At 51.6% G+C, this 16,155-nt stretch overlaps 1 protein-coding gene across 4 annotated transcripts in view; it reads left to right on the forward strand.

The window, feature by feature from the left end:
* The window catches only part of ADAM12 (ADAM metallopeptidase domain 12), a 328,481-nt gene that overhangs the window by 211,300 nt on the left and 101,026 nt on the right, over positions 1-16,155 (forward strand). For all 4 annotated transcript variants that reach the window (XR_012132960.1, XR_012132961.1, XR_012132959.1 and 1 more), the window contains exon 5: positions 5,684-5,760. Coding sequence is in view for 1 of the 4 variants with exons in the window: in XM_037011665.2 (XP_036867560.2) it covers positions 5,684-5,760 (77 nt within the window). In the remaining 3 variants the exon portion in view is untranslated. The remainder of the gene's footprint in view (positions 1-5,683; positions 5,761-16,155) is intronic.

Genomic DNA, 16,155 nt, shown 5'->3' on the forward strand with positions numbered 1-16,155 from the left:
TGGCAGAGCCAAATCCATGCGGAATCTGGCATGAGTTCCCAGAGGGACTGCAGGTTTGGGTGACTTTCCTTCTCTGAATTTGTCAAGAAAAGGGAGGCTCTGCGATCGTTCTTCTGTCTGTAGGTTAGGCTCAGAACCACAGAGGCGGACTGCCCAGGTTTAAATCCCAGCTGGCACGTTTAACCAGCCGTGAACATGAACATGAAACAGACACTGAGCCTGGCATAAAGTTGGGCTTTTAGAAAAGTGAGCCTGCGTAGCCACTGCTGTTTTGACGATCAGTTCTCAACGACTTGTAACCACCCTGGACCACGTGTTGCTCCTGAAGTCCCTCGTGTACCACGAGAATAGAATGAGAAAGGGAAGGTGGAGAGCCGTGCAGAGAACTGAGTTCTTCAGGCATGCGTGTCCCCAGGAACTAGCACCCTTAGCTCTTCCAGCCCCTGCCAGGCCCCTCCTGCCCATTTTCACAGATCTTCACAAAGGCCCACACAGCATCTGAGATGAACTGGAGCTGGGAGTTAGGAACCAGTTGAGGGAATATAAGAAAATCACCCTCTTTTCTCTCCAATGGGTCCAGTTCACTCACACACATTCATTCATTCATTCAGCAAATATACATTGAGCTTGAGTTCAGTGCAGAGAAGAAGAGGCAGGTAGGCAGTAGAGTTTACAGCATGATGGATTTAAAATGCCTATCTTCATATTCTAGCTGTTACCATGCCTTATATTTTAGAAATTGCTTCCTCATCTAATGTTGATTTGATCCCTAAAGCTCTAGGCAGTACGTGTCTATCCCATCTTACAGATTAGAAGCTGAGGCTCTGCCTCTCAAACACCAAGACTCCCGCCTCAGGAGTGACCGGGTCCACTCACAACCGCAGACACGCTGTTTCCAGGGCCAGTTTGCCCATTGGTCCCCAAGAATAGAAACAGGGTTTCTGAGGCCTGTGCTCTCCAAGGCAGAATCCCAGCGCAGCAAAGTGATGTCAGTGGCCCGTGGGGTTGGTCCTTTCCAGTCTTTCGTGCAGACATGGTTCTTGCTGGACAGGGAGCAGAGACAGCCCTGGGAGCGAGGGTGCAGGGACTGGTTTCCCAGTGACCTTGTCCCACACACTGTCGGAGTCCAGAGTAACATGGGCCCATTGTAGAAACACAGAAGGCTGCGGGGTCACGCTTTCCTTGGCCTGAACGCATGCTCACCTTGTTTCTGTCTCAGGCAAACAGGCAGCTGGTGGGGGCCTGAGGTTCTGTAGGTACCAGGGAGCAAAAGCTAGGCCACCGTCATGCCGAAATGCAGACTGGCCACTCACACACACACGTGCATGTGCGCACGATTGCACACCCACACCTACACATTCCCCTCCTTCCTCCCCGCCCCCCATCTGCAGATCTTTCTGAGTGTGGAGTTGCCTTTGCTTTCCTGGGCTTCCCTGATGGCATCATCACTAGGCTCCCTGGTGCTGCAGAAGGCAGGCGTCCAGAGCTGGGCTTGGGGGCAGCTTTTGTTTTAGGAGAGAGAGATCATGAGGGCCTGTGTTCACAGCAGCAAGACAGGGGGGAGCCGTCTGGCCTGGAGCCAAGAGGCCTAGATTTTTGTCCCTGCTCTAACGCTGACCAAGTCCATGACCCTGGGCACTCACTGAACCCATCAGGGCCTCAGTTTCCACGTCTGTTCAGGGAAGGGGCAGCTGAAGGGGAAGGCTGGCCTCAAGTGGCCTGAAGCTTCCTTCCAGCTAGAACACCGTGTGATTCAAATCAAGAGAGTTTGGCACGTTGAGGGTGGGAGTGGGGAAGTATGTAAAGTTCCCAAGGAGAAAACGTTGGAAATAATTTTTGCTCAGCCTATTGCCTAACAGACTTTGTCTGCTGTCCGTGCTTCCGATCACAAGGTCAGGCCTTTTTTGTTAGCAGTTCCACATGTAAGATTCCTTTCTTTCTAGTCCACGGAGAGCTGGATAACAGAAGCCTGATTTTCCTTCCCGTAGGGCACGGAGCTGAGGGTCACTACCTGCAAGCTCAAGCGCTCTTACTCTGTCTTCCTCTTACCCACCAGTATATTTGATTGGTAATATTAAACAGAAGGAACATTTATTTTACTGGAGTGGGAAAATGCATTAGGTTAAGTAGTAAGTATATAAAATACATGGTTAGAGGTTTTGTAAAGGAAAAGATGTGATTTTGTGGTTATGCATTTGGGGAACTCTTTTCTGTGTTGTGTTTTGTGGGGAGAGGGGGAGTGGATGGGATCCACAGAACTAGGCAAAGATGACGGCTGGCTCAGCAAACATTTTCACAGACATGAACATGATAAGGAGAGAGATGTAGTTTGATACTCTCGAGGCAATCAAGCAGGGGCTGTGTTTGGGAAAGTATGCCTGGATAATTGTCTGATCAATAGATCCGGTAGGCCCTGGGGCACAAGACCTCCTTAGGCATGAGAGTCGCCTGTGGCCATGTTCATGCCCAACGGGCCAAGTGTTTGTGAATCGGTAAGACTTGGTGGATTCCTGCCTCCTGGCGTCAGTCCACAGGAGGTAACTGGCCCTGGGATTTGGAAGCAAATCCCCTGGAGATGTTTCTGAGTGGGCACTGCTGGCCCCAGGTGGTGATGTCGCCTGCACAGCTTCCCTGCCTCAGCTACCCACAGAGTTGGGGGGGTGGCACATGTGTTCCACTCCCCACCCTCCAGCTCCCTAACCAAGTACGTGACACATCTTGTGGCACATATGTCTTTTGTGAATTTATATGATGACTGTGTTCTAAAATTGAAATCACATTTGCTTGAACATTTAATAAATCATATTGAAAAAATAGAACCTCATGAAACTATACTTGTGTTAGAGAATGCGGACTGTGGGGTTCTAGTAATTATGCTTAGTAATCTAAGAAGTGATTAACTTAGTGATCAGAAGTGAGGAATGGGCTTGAAGGTAAATCAAAAGCAGTTTTAGAGCCAAGCAGTAAGCTCCTGGCACCGGAACGACGGGGAGAGGTGGGGTGGGTGAGGACCAGTATAGGGGAGCTGACATCCACCCCCTCCTCTTTAATAAGCAATGCTTCAACCTCGTTGTTGAACTGCAAATTCAACTCTGGCTTTAATGGGCTTGTATTTCTGGGTATTTAATTTGAAAGTACATTTAATAAATAACCTAGTAAGAAAATAGAGACTGAGAATAAATGAGTTTGAAATTTCAAATTTTCAATAATAAAGATTATTGTCACCATTTGTTTTTTAATTTTTTAACCAATATGTAACTGACTAGAGCAACATTTCAATACATTCCTCTCAAATGAAACAAATTCTGTAATGTTTACAACCCCCAAAGATGGTTAACGGTCAAAACCCAGTGATTCTGGTTGTTCTAGGGCCAAATAATCATATCACATCCTGAGTGGTCCCAGCTCTGACATGCCTGGTGGGTGCCCAGGACTGAAATCTCCCACTAGGACCCCTCTGATGCTCTAGGGCATTACAGTCCAGTTACACAATCCCCCCATGTTTAGAGAATTGTTATCATGCCTCTCTTAAATAACCAAACTAGAGCTATCTAGAGAGAGGGGACTGTGGAGCCTTTCAAACTTATCTCACATGGACGTTAAAGAGGCAAGCTGGCCCCAGGGTCCCCCAGGGCCTGGGTAGATGCCTGATGCGGCAGGCTGGGCAGGCCTCCCTACCACAGCCCCACATGCATTCTTTCCTAAGTCCCATGAAGAGGACATCCTTGCCACACGCAGGAAAGGGTGCCCTGCGTACCTTACCCCTGCACTAGAATCTTCCAGCCAAGCAGAACTAACCCCTGTCCCTAAACCGCCACCCATCCCTCCCCGTTGCCCACTGTCTTCACACATACTCTCCTTCTGTGTGGATCACCCCTCTCCCACCTGGAGGGATGACAATGTGCTGGAATTAGATGGTAGCAATGGCTGCGCCACCTTGTGAACACACTAGAACATACCAGCTGTGTGCTTTTAAAAGGTGAATGTTATGGTATGTGAATTTAATCTTAATCGAAAAGGAGAACTTTCTCTGTCTGACCTCAAAATGTGTTGTGGAACAGTAGGACCTAAGCGGTGTGGTATTGGCACTGGAATGGGCAAGTGGTGGCTTGCCTCAAAGTGAAACAACCCAGGAATACCAAAGTGGAGCCACATGCGCATGTGGGCATTGCATATGTGACAAGGCTGCATTTCAAATCAGTGAGAAAAGGAGAAAAGGCAGTGGGGAACAACTGGCTTTTAGTTTGTGGGGAAAGTTAGAATCCAACCTGGCAGCACCCAAAGAATAGATTCCAGATAGATTAAAGAGCTACTTGTAAGACCACAGAAACAGAAGGAAATAAAGACTGTCATATGCATGACCTTGAATAAAGCCACCTTCAGCAGTACACAAGATTCATAAAGGAAGAAAGGTCGATGCATTTGACTTTGTAAGAACTGGAAACTGTACCACAGAAGACATCATAAATAAGGTAGAAAGACATTCCTCACATAATAACAGGCAAAGTATTAATATCCTCAATATATAAAGAACTTCTAGAATCAGTAAGAAAAAGTCCAAATAACACATGTCCTGCCACACTCCCCTCTCCCTCCTTCATTGATCCTAGAACTCTGTCCCCTAGTCAGTGACAAGGAGATGACCTTGACCCCTTTCCTGTGCTGGTTCCGCTCATTCCCATTCAGTCTTCTTTCTTTAGCAAAGTCAACGAACTTCGTCTCTGTTGGGAGAATAACTGGATGCCAAGCCCCACCCAGGAAGAACTGAGCTGCTGTTGTTACGAGTGAGGGCGCGGTGTGCTGCCACGCCCAGTGGGGACAGGCTGAAGCCCCCGTGAACGCTTCTCTTTCTCTGTAGGAGACACAGCCTTTTGCTGCCAGGCCCTGCACACAGCAGGCATGCAGAGGACTTGACTGAGGCGTGCTGAGTGGGCTTAGCATTTCTTGCCAGTCAGAGCCACTTAATTGGGGCTGCAACACAACCTTTGTTCAACAATAAAATTAACCTTGATTCAGGACGGAGATCTGTCTTCACTAAGGAAGCGTGCGTGCTGTGGTGTGTCTTTGCCCGCAGCGGCATTATCAAGGAAAGGGAATACTGCAAGCATGTCACACAGGGGTTTTTGTCTTAGGCTTAAAAGCCCTTCCTGTTTCTCTTTCCTGCTGAGACACACTTCAAACTCTCAACTGGGCAATTGCGTGGGGTCCCCCCACACACATCCTTCCTCACCCCCTTCCTTTCATCGGCTCTTCTGTTTTCATAAGCCATAGATACAGTTCTCACTTTATTACGGTTCCCAGTGTGCCTGAATGCCCCATACGGCTCCTCCTCTCATTACAAAAGACAGGTTACAGGAGGGTAAAATGGCAGCGTCAGTGTGATTTGTTCCGGCTGGATTTTGTAAAACATCCTGCATCCAGTTTCCCTGAAGGGTGTCAGCGAGTCAAGGATGGGGCAAGGAGGCATTTAAGGCCCTATGGATAATCTCTGAGCAGACCAGATACCCTGCCGTAGGCCCTGGCTGGGTCCCGTCTGGCTCAGTATTAAATATTCAGACTGTGGTCGATACTTTGTGCAAACAGGAATTCTACAGCTAAACACAAGTGAAGATGACTGGAGGCAGTGGTTTGCAGTGAGTGGACCGGAAGCTATATGACTGACCCGACTCTCTCCTCCCCTTAGGGTCATTGTTACTACCACGGACACGTGCAAGGAGCTCCTGGTTCCACGGTCAGCCTCAGCGCGTGTTCGGGTCTCAGGTAAGCGGCCATGGCAGTGGCGGCTCTGGCCTTAAGCACAGCTGTGCAGCCACCTCCTTCTTCTCGTGTTCAGTCTCATGCACAGAATAAACAGCCGGACCTCACCTCCATCTGAGGCCGAGAAGGCCCTCGATGACGACCCACGGGGCAGCTCCCCAGGGTCCCGGTCCCTGTCACTGCTCCTCTGTCAGAGCCGGTCCCACGTGGGCGGCGGAGGGCCACGGTGCTGGCCGAGTTTCGGCATCCGGGAGTTTTGTGAATCTGTGCAGCGCTGTGGCTCTGACGCTCAGCCATTCTCAGTGCTGAGACTGGACATTAGGTATTAGTGTTTCAGCTGCTCGGCAAATAAAAATAAAAGTAAAAACAAAAGGGCCTCCTCCGATGAGGAGGAAGTGGAGGAACCAGTTTACCCCCAATGATAGGGGCTGCCTGCGGGAGGGGGCTGTGGGGGCCCCCGCGGCTCCTTCCAAGTCACCGCACTTGGCCGTCCCCACGATCTCCTGTGCTCCCCAGGAAATTCAGTTTGTTTGACAAATTTCCAGCTGCCTCAGCCTTTTTACTGGATTTATTTACCGAGTTTGTGAACTAACAGCTTGTGTCCCCAAGTCCCGCTTTGCTTGGGCACCAGCGGTGGCTGCGCCGAGGGCAGAGGGAGGAGGGCCCAGCGAGTGCTCCAGCCTGAGTGCAGAGCGGTCACCGCTGTGTGTGAGCGGCCACCACCATGCGTCCCTGAGCGCTGAGCGGGACTGCGGAGAAGGGCTCCTGTGCCCACACACAGTGTACTGCACATGACCCCACCACACGCACCCTGTAACACACAGAGACCGCACCACACTCACGCTACGTACTCACATGCAGGTCGGCTGAGCCCTATGACTGTGATCAAGTGACCCTGCGGGCCACTCAGGGCTTTACCAGCTGCGATGAGGTGGGGCACCTAACCACCAGGCAGCAGTCATGGACTGTCCTTCAGGAAACGTGCCCCCCACTAATCCTGACACACAGCAGGCATTTAACACCTATTACTGAATTAATGACCAGCCACTATGGCCAGCGCCAATTGATAGCACCACCCGTGTGACCAAAGGTCTCTCGTGGGACCTGGAACCTGGGGCCTACAGAAGCTCCAGCTGAGGCCAGCCTTGCCACGCCCTCCCTGGGGGCGCAGACTGCAGCCCCGTGCCCGTGCTCAGCTCATCCTGGGACCAGCCCCTCGGGAAAAGGGTCCTGGCTAGGGCCAGCCAGGAGCCTGCCCTGGCCCAGTTCCCCATCTCTCTGCCCCTCTGTGCTCCTCGGTGCCCAGCACGCAGGATGGAGCCATCCCATTCCCTGCTTGTGGTGCCCCCAGGGCCCACCCCATGTACTTCCCAGCCATGCCCATTCTTCCTGACACAGCCCCTCGCACTATTTCCAGACGTGAAGGGCGGCATGCTGTCTCACTCCCCTTTCCCCTCCAGGATGGTTTGGCGGCCACCCTCTTTGCTCATGTGGGTGGGTTCCTTTCTTTAGCTGCCTCAGAGATTCCACCCCACAGATTCTCTTCTCGTCTCCCCATTGCCTCCATGCTGTGCGTCTGGGTGGTTCCAGCACACAGCACCGATGCTGGCCATGGCCTCTGCACCTCTGTGCGCCGGGCCGTGGGCGCCTGAAGGATGCACCGTGGTTCAGGGGACACCAGCACTTACACTTTTACCCAGTCCCACACCTGCCTCTTCAGAGCGCCTGCCCTGATTCCACTCTGACCATCAGAGGGCGAGAGTTCTGGTTCCTCACATCTTCCCCAACCCTTGACACATCCAACTTATTTTTCAGTATTTCCCATTGGAGTCTAACAATTGGTCACATGAGCTTTCTCCTCATTCCTGTGCATGCAAGTACGTGGTCAGGGACTGGAGAGTGTGTTTATCTCTTTTTATAGAAATAGAGCATTGCATACACATTACTCAACAGCTTGCTTGGTCCCCTGACCCTACCTGCCTTTCCAAGTCAGAAGGTAGAGACTTAAATCTCCTTTGGTGTCACCTCCCTGAGTGATTCTGTAGAGTATCTGAGTCTGCGTCGCCCACCTCCTGCCTCCAGCACCTGGAGAGTGTCCCCTCCTGGGGACCGGGCCCAGACCATAACTTGGCAGGGGACTTGAAGCTGGGATTTTAGGACAGTCAGAAGAGTAAGTGCTGTGCCGACCGGTGCCGACCACCTAGACAGGTGGGATCCGTGACAGGGAGCCCTGTGTGGGGCTGGGGCTCCGGAGAATCGCAGCTTCTCAGACCTTTGTACTGTTGCTTTAAAAGCAGCAGACCATGCATCAAATGAGCAATCCCCGAGTTACGTAGCCAACTTTAGGATCTGCAAGGAGAGAACCCAACCAGAGAAAAAGCTATGTTCGATCCACCGCTCACTGGCAGAAAAATTGATCAAGACTGGAAATCCAGGGGAAATGCAGTTATAGTAGCAACAGCCTGGTAGATTTGGGGAAAGAAGATGGGGATTCAAAATTATGTTAAATATGGTGTGACCCAAAAATACATTCAGATCTAGGAAGGCGGAGGCCAACTTGAGTGTACGAGGGGATGCGTTAGTGAGAGCCCGGCAGATGGCAGGTTTGCAGAGAAACAGCAGAGAAGGAACACACGGCTTCAGAAAGGCTTGGCAGAGATGGGTGGGCGAGGAAAGCTGCCCTGGAATAGAGAAGAGAGGGGGGAGCAAACAGAGCATCCTTCTTCATTTGAAGCTTGAAGGGGAAAGATAAGGAGAGGAGAGAGCATTAAGTTCCCAGTGGAAAGGGGGATGAAAGAGGAAGCGCTCTAAGAGGGAATGAAGTGCAACATGGAAAATAGGTCATAAAAATGAGTGCAGCCATGGAGAGTGTCCGGACTTTGGAAGGACTCCAAGTCCAATGCAAAGTTCAGGCCACGAGTTAACGATGTACTGTATCATTTGAGGTGCTCCCCCGCTGCTAGCACAGTTTCAGCGCCATGACCCCAATTCTCATCTCATGTTCTGGCTGCTCATTTGCTCTGGCTGCCCCAAGCCTCGCCCCCCTGCCAGTGCGTGCCCACGCCCGCGGGCATCTGCCTCTATCTCATAGAGCACAGACACCACGCAGCTGAGTTGGTGGGGAGAGGATTCTGCTCCCGCCCCAGAGGAGCTAACCGGTTTAATGGGCAGACACACAGCTCTGGCACATTTCGCAGGCACCCAAACAGCTTGCCCCCAACCCCCAACCGTGTCCGGATTTTATTCCCACCCCTCCCTGCCCCCAAGCTAGAGCGTGAGCTCCTTGAGGGGAGAGCTCTTCTCAGCGTTGCCCCCTGTTCTCTCGCTCGGTCCTCTCAGGTCCCGCTCAGGTACCTGGCACAAGGAGACCAGGGGGCTCACATTTTCAGAACAAGCCAAGGGTTTTCCCATCACCTGGGGCATAGTGTTAAAATTAGGCTTAATTTCTTAAGGAGCTGCCTGTGTTTTAACAGACTTAACACCAAACATTCACTCATCCCTCATCAACAGAGGAGGAAACTAATATCCAGAGATGTGAACGAGGTATTGGTTGTCATAATAATCTCACTTTTAACTGGACTTTGAGACACCAAAGTACACAAGGACACACGGAGCATGAAGTGCAAGTATGCACACACATGCACTCACAGTCACACGCTGCCTCCCATGGGCATGTGTGTGCATGCACACACACGCTCTGTGGGGCGGTGAAACAGGATGTGTTGGTCTCTCCACCATCGCCCCAGTCGTGTGCTTCCGTGGAGGCACAGGCAGGTGTCATCGCCACCGTTTCACAGAGCAGCTAACAGGCTTTGCCACTGGGCCCTGATGCTGCAGCTGGACTGCAGCTTCTCCCATCAAGTGACACCGTCACCCCCTCCCAGTCACCGCTGCTGTCTTGAGAGAGGCATATCCTGCCTCCGCACAGAGCTCCTGCCAGTTCTCACGTCATGCTCACCCCGACGTGGACAGGTGTTCCTTCCTCGTTATGGATGAGGACAGAGAGTCCATCAGGTGGCTCCACTGTCACTGCTCAGCTCTAACAGGCAAACTCCATCGTCCCTATTAGTCCCCCTAACCTTTTTGTGCAGTTTGGACCCAACCTTCATTTTCAGCCCCAGCATCCTATACCCCAAGAAAGCCCCCATTCCAGTCACACTGTTTTCTAGCAGTTTCCAGATCATGCCCCACACGTCTCCCTGTCTTTTATCCCTACTGTCCCTCTGCCTGGGACACACTTCTCTCCCCACCTCTCACTTATTTGGCTTTGGAAGATTCACTCTACCCTAAAGGCCAAAGCAAATGATGCCTCCTCCATGAAGCCCACCCTGACCTTCCAAACATTCCTTGCCAGGCAGCTCACCCTTCCTCGCCTGTACTATCATGGTCAGCCCTATGCTTAGATAGTATAGTAGTACTTAATAAATATTTGCTTCCATCCCTGCTTTAAGGCACCCGTCCTTCCTTACCCAGTTTACAGGAGTGTGATACATTGCTGGCCTTTCCCCCACCCTGCTGTAAGGTCCTTCAGGATGGGGACCATTTCTGACACACTCCCTGTAGCCCTGGGGCTCTGAGGCCTGGCTTAGATGTAGGAGACAGCATAAAATGCTTTTAAAAATTCAAGTAAGTAAGAATATTCAGATGCAAGGCTATTTGGTACCTGAATAAGCGTTGTTTTAAATTCTTGCATTGATTTTGTGTAATATAATGTTTATTGCACTAAATTACATATAATGAAATCAAATATGACACAAAATGTGGGTGTACTTCTTGGCCCTGCCATACTACTGAAAAGTAGTCAATCAACTTATTTTTCAGAGGGGAGAAATGGTCAGTGTTGTGGTACAAGGAATCAGAAATAGCCAGTAAAATAAAGTAATCATTTGCAGTTCAGTGGCCAAGGAAAATGCAATCATTGCTAAAAAAAAAAAAAAAAGTTCTGCTTTGATGCAGTGTTATAATTTACAATTTTAACAAACAAGCTGAAATGACCCATTTGAAGAAATGGACCAGAAACCCCAGCTGAGAAAGTTAAAAGGGAAAAGAATCTCAGGAGGAAAGCAAGATGGGAGAAGAGAGGAGAGCGTGGAAGCGAGCCGCAGCCTGGCCTCGGCGCCGGCCGCGTCCCGGGGTCCTGAGATGGTGCGTCGCCTCCCTCCCGGCCCCTCGCATCTTGACCCCAGTGGCCACTCACTGCATGGATGTGGTTTTTCCAGATCTCACAGTCCAACCTAGTGGCCCAGGGCAGAGTGGTCTGCAGGACCGGAAAGTCAGGCAGGCGAGGACATGACCTATGACCTTGCCTCCACTTTCCTGTCTGCTGGATGGCGAGTTCCAAGAAGGCCGGGCCCTGGTTCCGGCCCAGCGCTGCTAGAACCTGACCCGTTACAGGTGCTCAGTGAGCACTGGTGGGACGAATGGATGCGCTATCTCTCCTCAAGCCATCAAGTGCTCTGTGAAGCCTAATCCCAGCCAACCCCAATTTTTTTTAAATCTCTACAGTGTAGTAGGTCATAGTAAGGAGGAAATTGGCAGAGTGGAGGTAACACCAGTCTGACCTTGACCTCGGCACTGTGACCCTCTGCTTCCCCAGCTTCTATGGGACACCAAGCCCTTTGCCACACTGTGTCCGGCCAGGCCTCTCCTGTCCCGTCCTCTTCCTCCCGTGGACATGCATTTGGGTGTCCTGTGTAAATGTCTGGGGGCCGTGCTGGGTCCGCCGCCCTTGTGCGCCATCTCCCAGGCTGTACAGGTCTCCACCCTGAAGGACATCCAAGGTCACCTCAGCTCTCCCCGGGCCACACTCCCATTCAACTGAGAAGTCCAAATCTGACCTCCTCGGCCCCCAGATTGGCCCCCTCGTGGCCTCTTTTCCACTGAAAGTCCAGCCCATCCTGGGTCCCTTGGCTTGGCCCTCTAGTTGTTGCCACCCAGCCCCTGTGACACCCCAGCCCCTGAGACCCCCAGCCCCTATGATTCCTAGCTCTTATGACCCACAGCCCTGTGACACCCAGCCCCTGAGACCCCCAGTTCCTGTGACATGCGGCCACTGTGACACCCAGCCCCTGTGACCCTCCAGCCACTGTGGCACCCAGCACCTGAGACCCCCAGCCCCTAGAACCCCTAGCCCTTATGACCCCCAGCCCCTGTGACACCCAGCCCAAGAACCCCAGCCTGTGGCACCAGCGCCTGTGACCCCCTGACCACTGTGCTAGCCATCCTCTGAGACCCCCAGTCCCTTTGACACAGCCTCCATGACACCCAGCCTTGTGACACCCAGCCACTGTGAAACCCAGCTCCTGAGACCCCCAGCCCGTGATACCCAGCTGCTGTGACACCCAGCCATGTGACCCCCCAGCCACTGTGAAACCCAGCCCTATGACCCTTAGCCCCTGGGACCCCAGCCCTGGGACCCCAGCCCTGGGACCCCCAGCCCATGACCATTAGCCCCTGTGATCCCCAGCCCTGGGACCCCCAGCCCTGTGACATGCAGCCCTAATGACCCTAAGCCCCTATAAACCCCAGCCCTGGGACACCCAGGCCTGATGACCCTTAGCCCCTGGGACCCCCAGCCCTATGACACACAGCCCTAATGATCCTAAGCCCAAGTAACCCCCCAGCCCATGACCCCCAGCCCTGATGACCCTTAGCCCCTGGGACCCCCAGCCCTGGGATGCCCAGCCCCCACACACCCCTGCTTGCAGCATCTCACTCCCACCTCCTTTCTCAGTTCCCTGGAGCCACCCAGCATCAGCTTCACTCCAAGATAGTTACACTGCCTCCCACCCACACTTCCTGCCTCCACCCTTCCCTCACAGCCATCCTGCACATTCCAGAAGGTCGTGTTTCAAAAACACTGCTTGATCATCCAGAAGTCCTGCCACCCCTCTGCACCCAAAACCACATGCTCCCCACAGCCTACACGTCACACACTCGAGTTCACACTGTGCTGATTCAACAGCGTCCCCCCTGCAGACACTTCTAGGTCACCTCCTGGTCATTCCAGTCCCAGTGCTGGGGCCTGAAAGCCAAAATAAATAAGGAACGTACCACTGTGTTAAGTGACCAGACATCATTTCAATACAGTGCAGTAAGGTGCACACAGTACTGCACAAGAAATTCAGCAGAGGGCCCTCAACCCCAGGGAATCCCAAAGGCCAACCCCAGGTTGGCCGCCCTGGACTTGAATGTTACACATCAGTCTAGAGGGTCATGCCAGCCAAGTATGGCCCCAGGAACAGTGGCAGACCTCTGGGTGTGGACACAAAGGAATAGAGCTTGCACCCCTCAAGGCCAGAGGAGTGTCCGCAGTGGTTCACCAAGGAGCAGGTGGACTTGCTAGAGGCCCCCCAGGGGTGGGCAGAGGCCGAGGAGAGAGGGCACAGCAAGAGCAAAGTCCTGGCGCTGGAGATGAGAAGCACGTGTCAGAGGCAGCCTGTCAGCCTGCATGAAGACAAGCCCACCGGAGCAGCCAGAGGGCAGCGCCAAGGGGAACGGCAGAGGCACAGGGGCCCCAGGAGCCCCACCTTCCACTACAGCCCCTAGGTCCCACGTCGGCCTGCCCAGTGTCGGCGGTGTTGCTTTCCGAGCACACTCCGACCTGCACTTTCCACGAGGCCACTCACCTGGCCCCGGGCCCCACGTCTCCAAGGCCTCCCCACCCCCCACAGCACCCAGGCCATTCATCACCCCTCCATCCATGCTGGGCTGACTACCCACCCAAGGGCAGCAGATTGCCTTTGTAAGTCAGCTGCGCCCCCTCTAGCACAGGTCCTTGGTGACTGAGGGTCAGTGCTGACCATCCAGTGTGGCCAAGGACAGGGAACAGCTTGGGAGCCGGGCCACCTGGGGACCCTAGCTTTGCCGCCGGCCAGCTGTGTGACCGTGTTAGTCTCCTGGGGCCACCATGACAAGCCGCCACACACTGGGGGGCTCAACGCAGCACAGACACATTCACTCATCCAAGGACCAAAAGTGTGAAATCCAAGTGCCTTCCACTTCGGCTCCTCCTGGAGGCTCCGAGGGGGACCCATGCTGGGCCCGGCTCCTGGCAGCAGCTGGTAGTTCCTTGGCTTGTAGCTGAATCACTCCAGTTTCTGTCCATCTTCCCAGGGCGTCCTCTCTGTAACTATCTCCTTTCTCTGTCTCTTAAAAGGACACATGTCATTGAATTTAGGGCCCCTAAATCTAGAATGATTTCATCTTCAGATCCTTAAGAAAGTCACATCTGCAAAGAGCCTTTTCCCAAGGGCTACGTTCACAGGTGACAGGGGTTGACTTGGACAGATCTTTTAGGATGACACTGTTCAACCCACTGCAGGCTCCATGTGAACACTAGAAGATAGAGAATTCCCGAGTAAGGCTCATGGGGCCAGGGCAGGGCAAGGACTGGCCGCTAATGGGCGCAAGGTTTCCTGGGCGTGATGGAAATGTTCCCAAGTCAGGTTGTGGTCCTGTTTGCATGACTCAGTGAACACCCTGAAAGCCACTGAACCACACTCTTCAAGGAGAGCTCTTAATGGTACGTGGGTCATTTCTCATTAAGGCTCTTAGTTTAAAAAGGATCCAGGCTCAAAGTGGTCTCATCATAAACAGCTGCTATTATCATTATTGGTGTGCCAGGAATAACTGCCTCTTTTTGCCGGGCCTCCCAAGCCTGGTTGTAATTTATGTTTGAAACAGGAGCTGAGGGTGAGATGACTTTATGTCTACGGAAGCCAGGTCAGTGCCCTGCACATAGTAGGGCAGGCTGAATACTTGTTTTGAATGTTCATCAACAGTCCACATGGAAATTACTTAGGTAACAAGCCCTGTGGTGCTGACGTGTTCACTAATACTGCTGTCGTCACTGTGTATCCAACTTGTGTGAGATGGGACCCGGCATTTACCCATGAGCTCCTCCAAAAAGGACTGAAATTACATTACATGCCAACTGCATTTCCACCTTATGATTGACACTATGGTAATGAGACCCCAAGTCCTTTTTCCAAGAAAATTCAATTAGCACTTGTACACGGAACTAGCCAGCATACATCATATATTTAATCATCATCTTATTACAGGTTGTCAACGTCCATGTGCCGCTACCCTGCTTGCCTGGAAATAGTAAGAAAAAGTGTAGTAAGAACAACATTAAGCTGTGTTATTGCCTGATATACCCCAGCTTCGGAAATTAAAAACTGAATTTTTGAGTCGGACAAAAACTTATCTTGAGGAAATAGAGGTCTCCTGAGTTTTTACTTTGAAAGCTAACAAAATCACCTTAAAATGTTAATAGATTCCTCTTCGCTTCCACTGAAGGAAAAGCAAGATTTTAAAATTTTGAGTAAGGCTGCCTGTTTTCGAAGCAGTGGCCCTTATTTCTCTGGCCCCTGTTTCCGGCTCCACTGCCCTCTCCGGACAGCCCTGGAGGGAGACAGGAACCTGTGTTGAAAAGCCCAAGGCTTGGACACACTGTCCAGCATGGGTCGCAGCTCTGCCTCGAGGCACCTGCATGGCCTTGACAGTGGGGACAACGGCCAAAGTTGCAACTGTGGGTGGACCCATTGGGTAATTAATGCAACGGACCACTGCCTGGACCCATAAAGGGTGCCCTCATCTCCACACCACCCCTTTCTCTTCTCCCTCCATTCACCGAACCCTAGACCTTGGCCTCACCTCTCCCCAGGATGGCCCGTCCAGTACCCCCCTGTCCTCCTGATGGCCTCCTGGAGAAGACATCCACCGTGTTCATCTTGCCCAAGCCCCGGAAGCTGTCTTCTAACCCCTCTCCCCACTCTCCACCAAGAGAGAAAGAAACCACCCCCCTCTTTTTTCAAAGCTGGCTGGATTTAAATTCCATACTCTGAGATAACTTCGAACTCCAAGTTTACAACTAAACATCTTTGACATTCAACCTAAATTACATTCGCTTATCTAGCTTGGGGCCAGTAAGGGCTGTGAGAACATAAAAATTTTACATCTCAGAAACCCTGAATCCTTGAATTTTATGTCCACTGTTGTTTCCAGCAATCTCTGGAGCTAAATGATTAATTATGGCCAAGACAGTCCAAAGCAATTATTTAATTAAGCTGTGTTACAGACTGCCAATTGTTTGGAGCAAAGGGAAAGCCTTCACCCCAGTTTCTCAACATCTGGCCCTTGGATGACTTAAAAGATAAAAGGAGATATGAGAACATTTTTATGACTAAGTAACAATTTCGAGAAACTTTCCATTAAGTAGAAAAACTTTTTCAGTCATTTGCTTCTCATGATTAGAACTTAGTGACATGTTTTACTCTAAGTGTTCAGCTTATTTAAATCTAATGGAAAATAGAAAATGTTACAGTACAAAATGAAATGTTGCTGTCATTTTCCTTTTAGGGAGGAAAGTCAGTTTTCTAGCAAGTCTATATT

Source organism: Manis javanica, chromosome 7 (genome assembly GCF_040802235.1).
Source record: "Manis javanica isolate MJ-LG chromosome 7, MJ_LKY, whole genome shotgun sequence".
NCBI lineage: Eukaryota > Metazoa > Chordata > Mammalia > Pholidota > Manidae > Manis > Manis javanica.